We start from the raw sequence: 20,751 nt of genomic DNA on the forward strand, positions 1-20,751 counted from the left end.
ATCGTCGTTTTAGGACATCTGAAATTAGTTTTGGTTGAAACGTTAACGCTGTTGAGTGTTTGTATATCAAAGCAGAACCACATAAAGTGCATTTTTCATCCACATAAACTGTTTGGATCATGTAACCTTCCTGCTGTGCTTTCATAGCGCCGCCATCTTTATTTCTGTATCTATCTTTGCTTAAGGACGACCTGCAGCTCCCTCTGCTGGATGGTGACCAAACTACAACACTGAAAGAAGGTCTAAACATCAATCGATTGGAACTCATTTTAATTCAATAAACCATTTGTTATTTGATTAATTGTTTGCATCCCTAACTGTACCAATAACTCGAAAGAATCTGGGCTTAGGAAGAAACTCTTGGCTTTAGTCAACCACAGCTGATGAGATGCTTTTGTCTTTATTGTCATATTATCTTCTGGGATGGTGATGAGATGATTAATCATTTTCTTGCCGCATCCTCGCGTTTATAGCGCTCGCCCTGAGTTGGGAAAAACGGTATTATGGCCCAGGTAATTGGTGGAGGGCCATCACTCATAAGCAATTTAATTAATCTCATTAAAACACCCTCTCTGGCTGCACAGCCCCGTTTCTCGAGGACGGCCGCGACAGAAGGCGTTTTGACGAAATGGGCTTATCCATCCTGATGAGTGTCATATGCACAGATGATCTCCCAAGAGAGGCTGCGGCTGGAGAAAAGTTACACAGAAATCAATAGCAACAATTCCACGAAAACCTCTGCCTGCTATTTTCAAATGCCACTCGGCGTGGTTGGGAGGGGACGTGCAGCGGTGAAAGGATGCTTTCTCATTGCTCAGCTGGAGATGGCTTTTGTCGAGCCTAAATTCTATTTGTACAAGATGGCTCCCCGGTTGCCTCCCAAGATGCATGGCATGGTGTGGATTAAGACCGAAAAAACGCAATCAATTCACCCAGCAGGAGATCTGGGGAAACAGATAAGATTCTCAGCGTAATTCATAAAGTCCCCAATCTGGCGAGGATTAATGTACGTCTTGGCTCCTGCTCTCTCTCATTTTGTATGTGTGGGGGTTAAACTGGCGCTTCATGCAGCCCATTACAATCAGGCTTTGTTTGGAAAGGCCCTCCGCCCCCGTGAGGTTAGGATCTGACCACATTTTTCTACAAATGTTAAAGCAATTTAGGAATGATGTAATCTCATCTATGTTTCATTAGCAGACAGTTTAGCTTTAGATCGGGCTGCGCCAGAACAAAAACAGTGACAAACTTAATGACATCACTCGTCTAGATACACAACTTGTCCAGTTTTATGATTGATCAATCAAGTGGAAGGAAAATTATGTAGTTCTCATGTATCTTTTACAAAAAAAAGTTGACTTTTCCTTTGATATCCCTAAATACAATCAAGTCCTACTAGAAACCTGCATCTGAAATATTTAGAATATCAAAAAAAAATATTTTAAATGTCTTTAAAAAAAACTAGAACATTGTGTAGAAGTCACAAAGGCTTATGAGCTTGAAGAGGTAGAAAGTTGAGTGGAAGAAAAAAGTGTGATAAGTATTGAGTGCATGGAAATGAACGTACTCTTCAGAAGTCTAACATTTCTGTTTAAAATATCTATTTTTATTAATCTTACACTTGATTCTGATTTTCTGATTCACTGAGTTTTTGCCTTTCATTGTTTGTAATCATCAAAATGAAATATTTCACTTTATGCAAGAAATCTGTTAAATAGATTCTTTTTCTGAAAGGACTGACAAACATTCTGAAACTTTTTCACAATTTTAAACTTTCTTTTAGATTTATTTGTAATCTCGGGATAAATCCTGCATTTGCTCATTTCTAGTCAGTTTATTTCTTGGCTGCAGTTTAATACAAGCCATGTAGGGGGCGCAAAAACACATCGAACGGTTTAGATTAAGCACATTCATGTAGAATATCCTAGACTTTAACCATTCTAAGACTTTTTAGTCGACATTCTCCAGCTAATCAGATTGTGCTTGAGGGTTTTTGCAAAGACTTTTTTGTTGGTGTGTCACATAAAATCAGAATAAAAACATTAATTTTATCGGTTAAACTGTGACAAAGCCTCATCCATAAAAAGCACCTAAAACACAGATAAAGTAATGAGCCGCGTTCGCTAAACATGCAGCTCCGTCTTTGAAATGTTATATGCAATCACATAAGTGTCCAGGGGACACTTGACATCAGAGGAAAAAGGCCACAGTGGGGCGACCCTATTACCGTTTCCCTCTTTCATGTGCACCGTGTTCAGATGATTGAGGTTAAAAATGGAAAAGCTGAACAAAAACGCCCACCAACAAAGTTCCCTTTTCATGAGCCTTAAAAGACATCTTTTCATCTCTCATTTCATTTGGAGACCATTGATCAGACATCTTTCACAGATTGCTTCCAGACATCTATTCAGCCGCTCCGCTGCTGCTCAGCATGCCTCTATTTCATAGGTCTTAATGGCACAAGGTCTGACTGTTGTGCTTAGATTAAAACCTGAATCGCAATCACTTAAATCGCCCCGATAAGCACACGGAAAATGGTCTTTGTTGACATTCGTGAAAAGGAAATCAACATCATTGTATCGCCCGCAGAGCGGAGGGACACAATTTTGCAATTTTTGGGAGGAAACGGCGCACCTCCTTTTGCCTCATTCAGTAAAATTAGGACATTTTTCTTCTTCAGCACACGAGCCAGAAAAAGGTCATGTCAGTCTTGTGACAAGAGTGACAGGTCTGGGGTATCATTACTGGGACTTGGAAGGTCTTTGTAAGCACCTTTGGTCACCTCAGGAGAATAGATCCCCATCGTGCTGCCGTCGGCCTAATGAGCACAGCCAGCCCCTAGTCTAATAAGCACAGGGCGATTGCTGCTGCCTTCCATCAGCCCTCTGCTCCGCTGGTACAACATCCCATAATAACTCGAACACATGGCTGCAAAGCGGTGAAACAACGGGGGATATCTTGTTTCGCGTCATTGCATCGGCTATAGACTCAGATTTGGGATTTGCAGAATGTCGTCCTCAGCGCAGCGGAAATCGTTGTGAATGGATTCTTTCGAGTTGTATGTTGATCCACATTCCTGCACTCAATAAGATCCTTTGACAGCTCATCTGGGCAGGCTGCATGAAATAAAGGAAGGCATTCTCCACTTGGATGGTATCAATAGGCAGCTGGGTGGGTCCAGCTGGCGAAAATTGTTCGGATGATCTGTTCAAGCTGCCTTTTTTCCACTTTCTCCAGTCAAATAGTTTTAATTCTTGAAAATAACTTCAGAGCAGTCTTTGAATCATATATTCGTGTGTGAGTATAAACTCTGTAAAGCCAACTTCCATTTGTTTCCTGTCAGTATTGATTTGAAGCTCCAAATGATCCTGGATCAAAAAAAAAGAGCAACAGGTTTGAAGCATTAAACGCTCTTTCATGTCGAGTTAGGAACAAATGTTATCGCGCATCAACACAACTCGCAAAAACACAGGTAGTGATCAGTGTGGGAAGTGATATAAAGTTGTTTTCAATTGATCTGCTGTCCAATCTGCAGCCAATCTGCAGCAAATCTCATCTTAAAGCAATTAACTGGTGCAATTTGTGTCAAGATTCAGTTTACATTAAGTCCAATTCAACTGAAACAACATAAAGACGTCAAACTCAGTTCATAATATCATGTCAATTTGGTGAATGTTTTATTTTAGCATTGTCGACTGTAGTTGTTGACTTTGCAGGAATCCTGAGCAAGCATGAGGCGACAGTGGAGAGGAACCACTCCCTTTAAGCAGAAATGAACAAGTCAACTGGCTTTGGTTTTAAAAACCAGAGCAGACTGAAAAACAGAAGCACAAAATCTAGAGATACCTTCAGCGGAAAAGGGAGACAAATCATACATATTGATTACTGGCAGCCAGAAGTTCTTTCTAGAAGAGAGAATGATAACAAAAAAAAGGGTTCAAATGGGTAATGGTACCAAATGTATGCTAAGGACTAGCTCAGGAAAGATAAATAGCATTAGCGAGTACTTTCACATCTGTCATTGCCTTGATCCAGGTCAAGTGCAGAACCTCTAAGCTAGAAGCAAAGAAGGGTAAACATTTTAAAATGAGGAGCAGGAAAGAAAAACTGCTTAGCACCGACCCGCTTCCTGAAACTAGCCACAGGGCAGAAACCATAAATATGTGCAAGGGTAAGCCAGGATCATGGGATAAAGGCAAAGCTGCTGGTTGCTATGTAGCCTTTAGCTTATGCAGAGCGTTTTGTGTAAGCTAACTCAGGATTGTGTCTGTTTTGGGCTGTTCTGTACCTGAGCGACGCAAACCCCTTGGGGTCTATATATGTAGTCTGGTCAAAAAAATGTGAAGCCGTCTTTCTGTTATCTAAAGCTTGGAATGTGATACCAAATCCTCAAAAGCAGGAATCAAGGTGTTGAAATAATACAGTTACCCAAAAAGTTCAATTGCACAGAAGTAGCTGAATGTACAAAATTTGCTCCACACCAATGTGAGAATGCTGAGGTCATACTCCAACGTGGCGCTGCTAACGATGTTCCTACAGATTGTTGAATCATCTCCGCGGGGTGTCTCATAACAGTTTACGTGTTTTTCAGTAAATTACTGGTGGACAGATTTGCTCTTAGGCTTTGCAACAATTGGACCGCCTTTAGACGCGATCCAAATCTGGGATTAGTGCCACTAGATGATTAACACCTTTTGGTCATGATTCAAAAACTAAAAAGGAAAAAGGAAATAAATAGCTTGAGAACAAAAAAGTTTGAGGTAAGTTTTAAAAGGGCATTTAGCGCGTGTAGCTCGCGTCTGATGTGTTAGGTGTGATTTGTTTGGGTGGAAGTTGGAGAGTGGTTCGGCGTTTGGGTGTTTTCTTGGTGGAAAGAGAGGGGCCGTCTTTTTTTAACAGCAAACACATTCGATCCCACAGTTATGTTTAAACTTTCACTTTGAGCCAAAGCTGTGAGTGTGACGTAAGCCCTTCCCTCGCTGTTACCTGAGTCAGGCTTGTTTATACACCAAGAAGCTTCTTATCCTCTTGACTGTTAAGACTACGCAAACATATGCATCACGCTATTGCCTAAAAACAGCTGAATGAAAAGCATGCAGTCTTTCATCAGTCTACCACCTCACTCAACACCGTTTATACCTGTGTCACAGTCAAATTGTGCTGAGAAGCACTCCCACATTTGGCTGTTTGAGTGGGTAGCATTTGGCCGCTGAGCCGCGGACATCTTCACACCCACCCTTCTTATCTTTTTCTCTGGATATGCAGTAATGCCAGTTACCGTGTGAGTGGGCTGGTGCGGAAAAAGGGGGAAAGTTGGCCGCAGCGGCATTCGCCATCGGCCCACACAGAATTATTCCATGTGATGATATAAATCTTATTTAATGATGTGATAGCGGGCAGGTTCTGCCAGCCGCGATGAAAGGAAACGAGGTGTCCGCCGCGTGCACCTGCAGAAGCGAAGACCTTTCAGGCAGTTGGATGTGTTCACGCACCCAGGAGGTCTATCTTCGCTAGAGAGGGTGAAAGCCATGTCCAGACTGTGCCTGTGTTTATAGCAGCCCAACACCATCCGATAATTTGACTTTTTGAACACATGGTTGTCCTAGATTCTTATCTGCTGTATTAGTGAGCAGGCTACAACTCTGGAGGGAGAAAAAACAGGAGGTCTGGTTTTCACCGTCTGCAAGCGGCTGATGGCAGATGATCCATTTTGCCTGCTGATAAATTGTGATTAGGTGATTAGGAGTTTGGAGGATGAAACTTGGAGTTGGAGTTATTTTAGCACCAGTACGGCCGTTACCCTTGGTTGATTAAATACCCATCTTGTCCCGTCCCTTGTCCTATTTTTAGCCTGGAAGCACTGAGACCTTGCAGATTTCTTCTGTTTTTAGCTTTTTTCATCCTCTTCCTCAGTCAGCCCTGGCCAGATTCATCTCCATTAGCATCACCGTCTTTTGGGAACACCTCAGAAGTGGTACAAGTTGGACCGGATCGGGTACTGCGAGCAAGTGATTTAATTGACAGCAGACTCTATTCGTTGATTGTCTTTTTTGATTTACGTCAACAAAATCTCAACCATCATTTTCAGTCCACGACAAGACCATAGAAGTTAGTGAGACGATGAGCTGCAAATCGATAACTCTGTGATCAAACTTTGAGGCCCAAACCTTTTTATGTCGATAAAAGATTTTGGAGAAAGTAGACATCCGAGTCACAGTCCTGTGAGGATACAAGATCTTGGTGAAAATTGATGTAATGCCAGATGGAAATATCTGGAAGTTTATCTTAGTAATGCCACAGCGAATGTGTCCCATAGTTTAAATGCAAAATGCAGTTTTTAAATGTTGATTTTATTCATTAAGGAGAGTTATCCTTATCCAAAGCGCAGCTGTACAGGCATCCCTAAACCATCACTTTTTTATATAGACGCTTCCAAGTCCTACCGCTTTTATTTGGATGATTACTTGCTTTCTTTTTCAAAAGTTCCTACCTTCAGATTCAACTTTTTGTTTGTTTAGTATTCCAATAAACGCCCGACACTCTTTAATTACTTCTACTTGCAAATGTATTCAGTTTCGCTTTTCTTTCTTTCGTGTATAAATTTGGATTTCTTTCCCCCTCAAGTCAATATCTCAGGGCTATTGTTTCAGATGAGCTGAGTCCGGGTGATTTCACACCAAGCGTAACTCGTGTAGGTAATGATGACGGCGGTGCTTTCAGTAACCACAACAGAAACATTCGCATAAAAACCCAGGATAGTGTCAACTAATTATGCTGCATTAGGATGTTGCACAGTAACTCCGCGCGAGCAGATCTACTTCATTAGTTGTTTATTTTTGCGTCGTGCGTTTTCTGCGGCTGCTTTATTGTGAAGCGAACAGAAAGCAAAGGTAATAAGAGGACATGAGCACAGAGGAGGAATTATCCTGCAGCAGGTGCATCTTCTGGATATTTCTCTCAAGGCACACATGGAGGATTAGCTGCTTTACACCCACAGATGCACACACACACAAGCGTGAATCACTGCCTTTCACACATGCACACACAACTTCACCGTTCGAGATATGTTGATGGAAAATGACGGATGTTTCATAAGCAAAACAAGGTGTTTTTTTTTCATTATCTCAGCGCTGATACTGTTAGATTTGACTCAGCGTTACCGCATTGTCATGCAAGTGCTATATTCAAGCTGTAGTTACACAACTCAATCACTCTTATTGCATCTTAAAACCCAAAAATATCAATAAAGCACCCCCACTGCTTCAGCGTACTGCTGCTGGAGGAAGGGAAAAAAATGCCATGCTCTGTCAACCCAAATCCAGCTTTGGAAAGCTTCAACTCCCACCTCTCCAATTCAGCTTTCTCGACTCATCCTCCTCCTCACACTCCCACTCGCACTCATAATCCATAACGTTTTGTTTCGCTGCTACACCGATGACATCCAGCCGAATTTCCCACAGAACCCGATGAGCCGAAAAGCTCCCTTTGCTCCCTTCGGTACAGGACGTTCTAGGACAAGAACCAGCGAGAACGGAGAAGGTTTTCCTCCGATTAAAACACAACATACGTTCTTTCACCTGATGTGATTAATGGCTAATTTTGTTTATTCATTGGCTTTAATCTTAGTGGATTTCTGCTTCTTTATCTTCAGTTTCAAGGGAAACAACTGATTGTCAGGTGACTTAGCAGTTGGGAGTGACGTTTGTGGGAATAATACAATCAGGTTTTTGTGTTTCCAAGCAAGTTATGCAAATGTCAGCAACTTAGGAACAGAAATTTTCTTTCTCCAGATTTTGATTTCAAAATAAAATTTACAATTCTCTCACTTCTGCTTTTATCACTGTCTTCCTTCCACTCAATGTTTTATTAAAATGCCTATATGCAGTATTCTGTTACCTTCCGGCTTGATTAGAAATAACCTTTTGTAGTTCATTGAGTACCTGTTAGGCAAACATCACGTCAGCATTCTTCTGGTGTTGAGGCCACTTGGATCAGAAACTGGGGTAGCAGAGGGAATAATTAGAGTTAAATTGCAAAATAAATGTCCTGTTTTTCACCAGGAACAGCTGGCTAACACGAAAGCCAACGCTTGTGAAAAAGGATAGATGAGCTAAATTAAATAAAATCACACCAAGAAGATGGCGGCTAATTTATGCTCCTGCCAATCACTGAATATAATTCCAATAGCATGGTATAATATAATTATTTATATATTTATTTATTTTGTGTTTAAAGTTCACTTTCTGAACTGAATTACTAATATAAATTAAATTTTTGATTATATATTTTTTTTTACTGAGATGCAACTATCAGTATTTAGCTTAATTTGCTGGTTTGTTTCGATTTGGCTATAAAACTGTAGGTTGGAGCACCACCCTGTGGTGACTGACAGATATAGCAACAGGGTTTTTTGGGGAGGGGGGTTTGTTTAGATTTTGTGGCGCCATCAATCTTTTTTTATGGTAATTTAATAGGAAGTGGGAAGACAGAAAATTGGGGAAGACATGCAGCAATTATCGGGATTCGTTTCCGTGTACAGGGCGCTAACGCTACACGACAGAAACTTCATATTAAAAAAAAAAAAACAGCTCCTGCTTAGAGAATTCAATTTACACAAATAATGAACCACACTGCAGCACAGCTAGCTCATACAGAAAGCTAGAAAAACAGCACCATGTGGTGCCGGTTGATTGTTGCTCAAAAAATAAAGCAAATTAATACTTTTTTTTAAAACTTGTGGTTGCTGTTGCACAGACCGTTATTATAGATTGTACATCTTTTGTTGTTTCTTTAATTTTAAAAAATGAGTAAAAATGAGTCACTTGTTTGCTAACTAAGAAAGTTGCAAGTTCATTTGATTTCCATAACAAAGCTAGTCAAAGAAGCCTCTTTTGCATTTGTGTTTCAGGTGTGTAACAAAACAAACAAATCCATGTATAGATTATTCCCACTAAAATGATTAATAAATCTTTCCGCCGTGATGACAAAAGCCACAGTCGGGTATAAACCGAACCATTAGGAGGAAAATAATTATTAGGGGAGGTATTTTCCTGGTGTTGTGATTGCAGGGTCATTATGCTCTCCCTAATGAAACAAACCAGCGGAGAGCCTCCATCTCGACTGTAGCCGTTATCATCACCCTTCAGAGAATGTAAAAAGAAAACACTTCAGCAGCAGGCTAATTAAAACCAGAGAGGTCTGGATGAGGAGGCCAAACAGCCCACACAGGTGGCGCACACATCAATGTGTGTGTGTAAGGCACTGCCCTGCATCATGTTTATGCATGGTCCGCGTGAGAGTGGGTGTGTGTGAGGAAGCAATTCATGCTTTTTCTTCTGTTGTTATTACGAGTGGGTGTGTGTGAGAAGGAGGATGCGGAGTTCTCCGTTCGTTTTAATGGCGGCTGCCGTCTTCCTCGTCTCCACCGCTGTCGGGAAGGACCCAGCTTTTATCTGACAGGACCCCACTCAAATAGGCCATTGGTGCTCCATAATTAGTTCAAATGTCGAAGTTGGTGAATAATTGATGATCGGGGACGAGCGGGGAGGAAGACATTTCACATCAACAGTTTTTTCTCTCTTTTTTTTAAAGGACAGCTGGTGCTGTGCGGTTCCCACCGCAGACATGAATCTCTGGTGTTGAGGCCACAAGAGGATGCACTCGGAGCGGAAACTGGGCTAGTAAAGGGAATAATTACAGAGCTAAACTGCGAAATAAATGTCTTGTTTTCACCGGGAACAGGCGGCCAAAGGGAATACAGACGCTTGTGAAAAACAGATACCTGAGCAAAAATAAAGCCAACCACACCAAGAAGACAGAGGCTAATTTATGCTGCTGCCAATCACTGAATATAATTGCAATAGCATGGTATAATAGCAGCTCAGGACTAGTCATTTTCCCCCTCCGGCTCTATCTCAGGTGCTTGGAGAGGTTTCCATCAGCTCCTGATTTTTCAAGAGAGACCTCTCAGACAGAAATGACAATGGACTTTCAATGACTTATAATTATGCCACTTTCCTGCACAATTTCCTGCCGGTCATTTGCATTAAGACTCATGCGGGTGAAAGTGAGCCACACGCTGCTCTGCTAAAGGCCCTCGGATCGGCCCCATGCCTCAAATTACCAGGTGCTCTAGCACTTCTTGGAACGTCTCTGCTCCCCCCGCCGCTGTCCTAAAGTTATCCGACTCTGTTAATTGGATGGATGACGTCCAGAACGTGTGACCGCGTGAGGATCGCAGAGAGGCAGGCGCCTCGGATTCGTGCCACGGAAACCGGCGTTCGCCGTTTCCTCTCTCCAAGGTTATTCAACATTGCATCTTGTGTTCTCCAAAAACTAAAATCCTTTAAAAAAATAAATAAAAAGTGATGCTGAACGCATTGGTGATCCGTGTTGGATCCGGGGCCAAATGTAATACTGCCATCTAGTGGACATGATGGGAAAAAGACTGCTTATTAACAGTAGGGGAAGAAAATAATTTGAGTTCATATTTAGAAATAAAAATCTGAATTGTCTAGCGTGTGTTTGTACCTGACATTTTAGAGAAGTTTGGTTTTATTTAAGGGTGAATACATGTAAAAACACACTAGGTGATTCTAAAAATATTGAAAACTTTACAAAAATATTTGTCATAAGAAATCCTTCCGTTTTTTTTTTTTTTTTTTTAGTAACTAATTAAGTTAAATCTGCTGCCTCAGCTGCTCTAGTAATCATGTGACGGCTCAGATTATATTGTGTGAGGGACGTAAGGTTTTTTTTGTATCTATATGAAGCATTTTTCACATTCTTCCACATGCAGTCAGCAGATTGGGCGATGCTTTCCTTTCAGATGGCTCTTAATTCTGGGATTTGTTGCTCTCAGAAGCGGCTCTCGTTTCCCCCCCATCACTCTCTGCGGATCTTCGCGCAGTAGGCGTCTCTCGTAGCGTTTTGAGAGGTAGCTGAAAATAAATCACCGCCCTCCCACCAGTACGCAAGCATGTCCAGATGGTGGAGTTTTCACTGACGTCCCCCCGCTGAATTTCCCCCCATTGTCTTCCTCTCTAAAATTAGAAGGCAATACTTGGTTGAAAAGCGCTGCGTCTGCTCAGATGGCGCTGGTTAATTATCAGGAACTGGATTTATGTGCCGCCCACAAGTGAGCCGTAAAGGCAAAATCGTTTGAGAGTTTAGCAGAGAACCCTGAAGAGTTTAAATTTTGGGGTTAACTTTCAGAGGCCTTTGCTTAATTTAAATAAAATTCATGAAGCAGGAAGATACATGAATCTGTTTTATATCATTATCCTTGTGTTTTTTGTCATGACAAGTGTTGACTTTCTTACATGGAAATAAGATCTCCAGCTTATTTTTATGCAATAACATCTCATTTATTTCATTATCTTGACATAATGAGTTTGTTTTGACTCAGACTTCATTTTAATGGACGGATAATGAAATCCAAGGCTTGTTTTTACGGCATTAACAGCTTAATGATGTCTTGATATGAAGGCGTGATGCGCCGAGGGTTTCAGTATCTGCTTTCTTCATCATTGTTCCGGTTGAGGCGTTCAATGTTTCCCCCAGAAAACCTGCTAAACCCGGAGGTCGGGGCAATCTGCAGGCTGCTGAGTTTTTGAGTTAAAAAGTGTTTAAAGTTGACAGGAAATTTTAAAATATCACTTTATTATGTGCTATTGGAAGATCAATACCTGAACACCAACTATAAGGTCTTATAAAATGCAAACATTTTTTAAAAACTTTAATAAACAATCCTACGCCTGGTGGGGACACAAGTAAAGCCTGGTGACCCACCAGGCTTAGAATACACTGAGGGAGTCTCTGGCCATTGCTGTTTGGACAATTAACCCCCCTGGGAGGATTTTTGCTCCATTTTATTTTTTTTTTTACTTTTAAACAGCTGTTAAGATGAAACTATGTTTTACTTTTGTGTAAAAATTGATAGCCGTCAGTGAAACAGATGTAAAACAAGAAGCTATTTCCCAACCAAAATTAAAATTACTCCACTTTCTTCATTCCTATGACCAGAAGAGCCTTTTATATTCCAACACTTTTTGCAGAAAGCAAAATCTATACATTCCAGAACTGCAGGAACCAAAAATATCTCCTTTTTCCATCTCTTCATGTTAGTCAATAGAAGAAAATGGGAAACAATGGCTGTCAGTTTTGCGTGTTTTTATTTGGGCTCCCAATACATAAGTCAAGGTTTTGTTCATCAATACAGTCTGCTTTGGATTTTAATACAATGGAGTCATTTGGACTGATGCAGTAACCAACACTTCTGAACTACAGTCCTATATACACAACTTTAGAGATCTGTATTTTCAGATGGTTAATAACATTTATCATACTGAATAGCGATTGACTAGAACAATCACGAGATTTTTTTTTTGTTTTGTTTTAATTTTAGCTGCTATGCTTTCGATGCACATCCACAGCAGTGTTAGCTTCGTCTGTAGCTCTGAAATGAGTGCTCACCAGGTTCTGGTAGGCCTTTAAATAGCAAATAAATCGGGCCTCCCATTTGTTCAGCACTCTGTAACGTTAGCAGACCATTTTTCCCTGGATCATATACAAAAGTCTGATCCATCCTCCCCCACCGCACCGGAGGGAGGCGCTCTCTCTTTTATCAAAAAATGTTTAAGACCTGAGATTTCTGTGGAACAAAACTGAAGGACAACAAAAAAATTAAGTGTAAACTATCACAAAGGCAGCAAAATGTCAGCCATTTTTCTTCTTCTTCCTTTTCCTCTTTTTGTGACTTAAAACGTGCACATTAAAATAACGTTTAAAGGAATTATTTTCCAGCTGCATTCCTAAAACAACTCTTACATGGTTTTTTTTTCTTTTGTGTTGCGAGGAATTAATACACAGCTCTATAGTTTGATAGGAATCATCAATAATCAGTGTGTAGACACGACTGAGGGTGATGCAGATAACTTAAGACGGATAAATTTCACTTTTTAAACTCTATAAAACCTCATCCTAGATAAATCTAGGGACTCACAGTTACAAGTTCATTCCTTGGGCACTTAGTAAAGAGTCCAGCATGTCAAAAGTGTTTTTGTAGTCAGTGTGTTGGCCGTTGGACAGCAGCATGCCGTTCGTCCCATCGTGGAGCTCCATCGCTCTCTGGCCGCCGTCCGAAGGGTAGTGAGCCGAGCCGACGCCTCCCTTGGAGGACCTGCTGCTCTTGGAGGACGAGTGGTGGTGGTGGTGGTTGTTGTGGCCGCCAGAGTCGGCATACTGTCTCTTACGGGACGAGCCGGAGGAGCTGCTGTCGTTAAAATGGCCGCCAGAAGCTCGGACAGAGAAGGCGGCGCCGTCGGCCGTCACCCTGCTGTTCCCGCCGATGGAGTATGAGTGGGAGTGGCTGTGTTTGGAGTGGCGGTGTCCGCCGTGCTCTTTGTGCTTGTCCTTCCCCGACAGAGTGGCGCCCTGATCCGAAGAAACCTTAATTCTCATTTTGAACTCCTCGCCCGTAACGGAGCCGTTCTCGGTGTAGGAAGAGGCGAGCCGGGGCTTCTTCGAGCTCGCCTTCTCCCGCCTGCCGTCACCCGACTGGCCGGCCTGCGGCTGGTGCTGCTGGGAGCGTCTCTTGTGGTGGTGCGAGGAGACGGCTGGGGGAGCATAAACGTCGGCGCCGAGCTCCTCCTTGACGCCATTCTGCAAGGCCAGCTCTCCTGCTTGCTTCACCCTGTACTTCTCCAGAGTCAAGACTTTCTGCGGCCGTGAAAAGGAAGCGGCGCCCAGCGGCTCGTGGTCGCTGCTGGAGCCGGCGGCTGTGGCTTTGTGTTTGTGTTTGACTAGCGTGAAGTCTGAGTGGGCAGGCTGGGAGAACTGGTCGCTGAGCTGCTGGTACATGGGGTAAGAGGCAGCTATGGAGCTCAGGCTGGACATTTCTGAGGAGTTTGACGAGGAGGTGGAGGGGAAGAAGGAGTTGGTTACACCAGGAAGGCCGTCTAAGGACGTCCCCTGGAAGGCACTCTCCACAGCCGAGCCTTCAGTCTTTGGTTTCTTTGCTGCTTGAATGGCCTGCAGAGGGACAGATCAGAGCATTGTGAATCAACGCGTCACTGCAGCAGGTCATGTAGGTGGATCATTCTGGACTTACCCTCCAGTTTCGTATCCTCTTCAGCTTGCTGGGCGTCCTCTCCAGAATCTGAAGGAACTCATGGGTGAGCTCTGGAAGCAACAAAAAGGGCAAATATTAAATCTGCAATAATTTGATACACAAATTATTGTGTATCAAATATTTGATACACAGGATAGAGACAGAGAATTTCTGGGTTCTCTGTCCTTTTACAACAATTTCAATTTGCAGGAGGTATTTCTACAGACGTCTGTGGGACCAGGAAAATGTAGAATAGATGGTTGGATAAACTGATGGATAAGTAGATGGATGGATGAAACTGTAAAATGGACGGATGTTTGGTTGAATATATTGAAAAACAACCCAACTAAGACAGGTGTGGTTCGTTTTTCATCCTTAAATTAAACTCCAGACTGCAATCACCATGGTTTTACATTCTCACCATCTAGCAGCTGTAGCGTTACGGTGCGGTCCACGTACTCCCACCAGTGTTTCCCGTCTGTGGACACCGGGATCTCCCAGTTGGACCACTTGCAGGCCAGGTGGATGCAGACACATGCAACCACTGTTGGCCTGTACTGCAGGCAGAAGGTGGTGAGGTGCAAACTGCAAGAAGAGACATGACACACCCCAGAGATACATCACTGTGTCCAGAAAAGATCACCCAGCTCATTCAACAAACAGCGACTAAGTTATCAACATCCATTTTCAATTGTCATCTTACCTTCTAGAGCTGGAAAATGTTTAAAAACATTTATGACATGGTGTTAAAAATCTGGGCGTTTATTGTAATAAAGTCTTCATTGCAGACAGTATGAACCAGGAATACTTTCTTTCATGTCATCATTTTGTTTATGCACACATTCAAAAGTTAGCTACCAGAATGCGGTGACACAGGAAATTAAATAGGGAACAAATAAGCTAAATGGGCCGAGTACTTCCGCCTGCCACAGCTGGTTACCATAGAAACTGTGGATAAGGACCAGTGGGGAGACCCTGCTGAACATCAAGTCCTCTTGACGGGAAAAACAAATTATTCTGCTGCTTCTCTCAAGTGGTTTTTGGTCTCTTCCTGACAATTTGAGGTTCAAAGCCTTAACTTGTGTGAAATCGCTTTCTTTTTCTGTACGTGTTCCTCCAGTTCAGGCCCAAAATAACCAAAAAGCTATATAGCACATGGTAAATAATTAAATAAAGGCCGTTATTCCTGTTTATACTTTCTGCAATGAGGTAGACGACATATTAAAAGTAAGAATTACTCAAGGTTTTTAAGATTATTAAACATTTTTCCCCTTTTCTAACATAAAAAAAAGTAAAAATTCTAAAATATAAAGCTACATTTGTTTTAAAAAATTAGCAAAGAGAGCAAAAGCACAACTCTTATGTCTAAGAAACACATCTGGTTGACTTAATGTTTAACAGGGTTAGAACTTTTCCCAGTTATTTGTTGGCACCCCTGATAGAAATGGGAAAACCTTAAAACAGATTAATCATTAACAGCAAATATTTTTTAGTAAACATTTAAAAATGACAAAATGATCAAATATGTCATGAAAACATACCGACCCAACAGCAAAACAAATCCTCCACCTTAACCAAGAGTGAACTGGTAGAAATACATCTTTTTAACTAAATATTTACACCAAAATTATCTACATTTACATTTAAAATAAATGGGACACGCTTCAATCTGTTCAGAATAATCTCTAAACTTTGATTTTATATTAATGTACTCAAATTAAAAACTGGATTTCCTTGTTTTCAGTGCAAGATTAAGCCACTGCAGCCAAATATTTATTTTAAAGCAAACATCCAATTAAAAAAAAAGATTGGCACTGTGATAATATTTTGTGTTTATCACATATTTTTAGAACAAACACTAGAAACCTTGAAAGACTCCTCAAATTCAACTATTTAAAGCATAAACTGAAGGTTAATACAGATGTTTTAACTTATTTATCACCTGGTTGATTTATTCACTTTTATTCATTTAATTATAAATAATGTTTTAATAGGAGGTCGTATTAGTTTGCATGCAAATTAAAGTGACCTGCTGCTACCAACACTGCCACAAGATGGCAGTAATAAAAAGAGAGGATGTTTCATCTCATGCTTTCATTATTTAAATGTTCTGCCATTTTTGTACGTTTGTTCGGTTTTTCTTCCATGTATTTATACAATGAGTACAAAACGGATGGGGTTTTAAGTAAAAAAAAAAGGAAAGAAAGAAAGAAAAAGAAGAATCTTTTAGCTGGCAGTATAGTTTGTCGTTTCTGTAAAAGGATAGGTAAAAAAAATGTTTAAAAAATACAGAAAAAAAATTTTAAAATTAAGAAAAAACTGAACTATACTTACCAAGAAACTCTATAAGTTAAAGAATCTTTAGCGGCAATCTATATTCAGGCTACCGTTTGTGTTTTTTAGACATGTGCACTCGGTACCAAACAACCCTGAGAGGTAAACAGCAACACTACACTCCACACTGTGCATTCAACCCCTCTGTGCCAACACTGAGCCCTTGTACAATACACCGCACACAGCAGCCTGGCCGGTACTTCCCAGCGTGGGGGTTCCCAGGGTCCAGGCTGCACGCAGGGCGTTGGACACAGGAAGGGGGACCCTGCAGGACAGGAAGCCATAGTGTGCCATTACAGTGCAAGAATGGGAACAGGATAATAACCTGTTGGTAGCCATGAAATAGGAAGTCTGTGCCAAATCCTTGCTTGCTGTAAAAGAAGAGAGAAAGATGCTTTAAAATTCGTTTATATAACAAGCTTTTACATCACAACATGCACTCTATGTAGTTTGGGAATCCATGAAACCAAAAAATAAATAAAATTAACGTTCCCTTTAGCTCAAATAAACTTGATTTACTGTAAATCTTTGCAAGAAAAAAAAAGGCAATACCTCGCACTAGCTGGGAACACCTCACAACATCTGTGTGAGGATGATCAACTGTAATTTCAAAACCTGTAACCAACATAGAAAGAAACATGTTAATGTGAAAACAAAACAACAACAAAAATCAAACAGTGACTCGACGCAGACATTGAATAAAACGAGGCGGATTTCTCACCCAGCGTTTGCAGCACTATCGTTTCCAGGGCTACAAGCTCTTGTGCCAGCAGTTGGAATGCCTGAAAAAATAAAAAGAAAGAAAGAAATGCAAAATATGCGTCTTATTCTGCATGTACTATCAAAGTCAAAGCAAGGTAATGTTTTAGAGCGGTCCAGTTAAAGCACAAAGTTGTGTGTTTGAGAGAAAACTTGAATAAAAATATGTGTATATAGCTGGCAAAGAGGAATTTGGAGTTGCATTCCCTAGAAAAATCTGTGAATACAGAACTGCAAATGTTCCATCAATTACAGAGAGGCTGGATGAACTCAGTTCAGCAGCCACAGTGGGGGGTTTTCTCCCATCTATGTCCATAGTTTACAGAGAGCAAACAAAGCATGAAAAGAATCACACAATACCAATCAGGAGAAGAGTTCAAACAATTCCACTGCAATACAAAAAAGCTAGACTCAAACCGGTCTGCCCTGATGGTGAAGTATCAGCTGTTACTGATTAGAACTGGCTTTGATCTAGGACAGTGTTTCTCAACCCTGGTCCTCACCGACCCCCCTGACCCCCTGACCCCCTGCCCTGCATGTTTTAGGCGTTTCCTTTTTGCCACATGCCTTAATTGTATCTCTGGGTGATTAACAGGTTTCTGTAGCACTTGATGGCGATGCAATCATTTGAATCAGTTGTTCTTGAATAGAGGCACATCTAAAACATGCATGGGGGCGGTGAGGACCAGGGTTGAGAAACACTGCTCTAGAACATTCCTCTGTTCTAAATATGTCTAGACTGGAGTAGGGATGAAGAGCAAACACTTTTTCTTACAAAGGCTTGGATTTTTCACCACAAAGCAAAAATGACATCAGCCACACGGTCACAGCCTTTTACTTTCTCTTGGTTAAAATCATTTTGAAACACAGGATTGCCTTAGAGTAACACCATAGAGATCCAGCCAAAACCAAAATCAATTCTTCAATATTGGATTACTTACACTGCTTTTAGTGTCAGGGACGGGGTCCTGCGGGTTAATGAAGGCTTGGGCTATTTTAATGACGTGCTCCAGCTTCCTGGGCTGCTCCTCCACTTTGGCTGCCAGGAATAACGTCGTCTGGGAAATTATCTGTTAATGACGATGGAAATAGCGTTAATTACTCATATTAACGTACAAGTCTGCGTTAATTGCAGGCGAACTGCTGTTGTACTTACATTTCTGTTGAATTTGGTGAACGAGTGGATCATATAAAACCTATGCATATAAACTATTGCGGTGTTGATTATTAGTTGAGACCTGTATGAGGAGTTAAGGAAGAAAGGCGGATGACGTAAGGAAACCAGCGCTTAGCCAGAAATTTCGACCCAAGAAAACGACTGACGTAACATTAGTTAAATCAGGGAGAAAACTGGTGCTTAGGCCTCGATCTCCTGGTGGATTATATGTCTATTTCTAAAGTACTGTTGGCTGTTAATGATATATATAAAACGTGTCGATGCTAACAATAGAAACCGAACCAGACTAAACAATAGCTAAGCTAATTACAGGCCTGTGCTACTCTGGTGACTCGTAAACATCAACATATCCTGGTTTGATCACGTCTTTTTTAGTTATAAATACATATTTGTTACGGAAAGAGTAGAAACCGTTGAGAAAAACCAAGTAAGAGACGCTGTAAGCTCACGGTAACCGCATCTAACCGGTTAGCCGCTGCCCTCACAAAGGATACACGTTGAGTCTTTGGCCGATGTCCTGGATCAGATTGGCGGCCTGCTGCCTGTAGGAGAGCTCCTTGTCCGCCTCTATCCCGCAGCGTCGAGACGGGGTGTTTTCCAGCTGCTCCCGGGTAAACAACCATTTCGTAGAGGGTCCCCGGTGCACCGCCATTACGCTCCCACGGCCAAGCCCGACGGTGTTAGCACCGGGAGGGAGCGAGGCGACCGGAGCACCGGAATGACGAACTGAGAAGCCGAGTGTGAAGCCGGGAAATTGTGCATTTTTGCAACAGCGACACGAGTGGTCGGTGGAGCAAATTACAACAAGAAAACATGAAAATACATTTTACTTTAATTTATTCAATTATTGAAGATTAGAATCACTGGAAAAATATGAAGTGACTTTTTAGAAAAAAATAAAAAAGTCAAGTAAATTACTCAACTAAGAGTAAAACTGTATTTGGTTAAACATACTGATCAAAACATCTGATTTGATATTTCAAAACAAGGTAACCAGACAAAAATATTAAAATATTTACAAATTCTTGTCTTTTAAAGTATACAATAAAAAAGATATATCATTAAATAGCAAATTAAGGTGGAAGAAACACTTCTCCAAATCAATGTTTTTTCCAACATAAAACTTATGAAGCCGATACTTAAATTATTCTTCATATTGTGACAATTTACAATATGTCACCTTAAGACACTTTACAAAAAAAGTATTTCAATTAAACCTAGTTTTCAAACAATGCAGGCAGGTTCAATTAATTATTATACAATTTGTTTAAGAAGGCATATATGTAAGGCATATTGTGTGGCTGTAAAATGTGAATTATGAGCATAATTTCACATTTTGTTGACTTTTTAGACATGTTTGATGTAAAATAACCTGCAATAATCTGTTAGTCGACTAGAGGGAGCCAGACACAAAGACCATCAACCCCAAACTAGACGCATTTTGGAGAGTCTTTCTGGTTCAGGGGTTTACAACATGTAGCTTCGGATCCGCACGTGTAAGCTAAAATAATAATACACTTAGCAATGTTTTTAAAAAATAAAGCTAATGAAAATGACTTTTTTCCTTTCTTTTGCATTATTGCATGTTTTTAAGACATTTTTGCATCGTATTTCTTTCTAAACTAGTGATGGAGCTTTGAGATCTTTTATTAGGTTATGACCCTTTTTTAATATTGCATATATAGAGAATTCAATAAAATGCATATCTTCTCTTTTTGAAAAACTTAGATTTGTATTTTTTATTCTAAAATCTAACAATAGAAATAAAATGGCTGTTTTTTAAAAAAAAATTAATTAATCATATGACTCTTTTCTAGTAAGAACTGTTACAAGTTAATACATTGCGTTTTATTTTATTTATTTTTTATTTTTTCCAGAGGTGAGTGTAACTTTGTGATTCTGGACATTAATTTGGCTGCTGACCCCTGTTGATTTTTTTTTTATTGATGTCCAATGTGGAGGCTTAGTGTTACAACAATGCAAAAAAAGAAAAAGAAATAAATATATGTAATTAAAAATGCTAATTTATGTGTAAAACACTGATACAGGTGGCTTGATCCAACTTTAAAACACTCCTTTGAGTGAATTGAAAACGAGTTCTAACACATTTTCAAAGAGAAGAAAGCACCATATGACCTAAAATAAGCAGAAAATCATACATAAAAGTTTCCCCCACAAAAATAAATTCATTACGCCCCGACATGATGTTTTCAACGAAGTTTATGGATGAGTTTTCATTGTCTGGACAGCTGGGCAGCGACGCACGCGCTCAAACCCCACGGGACAGATGTTTTCCTCGCGTTTCCAGAGCGCGCGCCAGTGGTGAAGCGGCTGAGGTTCGTGCGACGGTAGCGCGAGCCGCGCAGGTCTCGTG

At 40.8% G+C, this 20,751-nt stretch overlaps 2 protein-coding genes across 5 annotated transcripts in view; one reads left to right on the forward strand and one right to left on the reverse strand.

Moving 5' to 3' along the window:
• zranb3 (zinc finger, RAN-binding domain containing 3) overlaps nucleotides 1-12,510 on the forward strand; it is a 103,985-nt gene extending 91,475 nt beyond the window's left edge. For all 3 annotated transcript variants that reach the window (XM_015034842.1, XM_015034840.1, XM_015034841.1), the window contains exon 23: nucleotides 9,589-12,510. The gene's annotated coding sequence lies outside the window, so the exon portion shown is untranslated. The remainder of the gene's footprint in view (nucleotides 1-9,588) is intronic.
• On the reverse strand, nucleotides 12,154-19,196 carry ccnt2b (cyclin T2b). 2 transcript variants are annotated; one of them, XM_015034854.1, is made up of 9 exons: nucleotides 18,872-19,172; nucleotides 18,357-18,438; nucleotides 18,142-18,270; nucleotides 17,163-17,223; nucleotides 16,994-17,056; nucleotides 16,767-16,812; nucleotides 14,529-14,692; nucleotides 14,108-14,178; nucleotides 12,154-14,028 (listed from the first exon to the last, which is right to left on the reverse strand). In XM_015034854.1, the coding sequence occupies exons 1-9, from the start codon at nucleotides 19,027-19,029 to the stop codon at nucleotides 13,003-13,005; spliced, it is 1,800 nt and encodes a 599-aa protein (XP_014890340.1). In that variant the 5' UTR covers nucleotides 19,030-19,172; the 3' UTR covers nucleotides 12,154-13,002. The 2 variants fall into 2 exon arrangements, 1 of the variants encoding a protein (XP_014890340.1); XR_001425291.1 differs by lacking the exons at nucleotides 12,154-14,028; nucleotides 14,108-14,178 and having other exon boundaries at nucleotides 14,604-14,692; nucleotides 16,442-16,812; nucleotides 18,872-19,196.
• Nucleotides 19,197-20,751: the final 1,555 nt, after the last annotated feature.

Source organism: Poecilia latipinna, unplaced genomic scaffold, assembly GCF_001443285.1.
Source record: "Poecilia latipinna isolate Pla-1442-1.1 unplaced genomic scaffold, P_latipinna-1.0 Scaffold315, whole genome shotgun sequence".
In the NCBI taxonomy this organism is placed as follows: domain Eukaryota; kingdom Metazoa; phylum Chordata; class Actinopteri; order Cyprinodontiformes; family Poeciliidae; genus Poecilia; species Poecilia latipinna.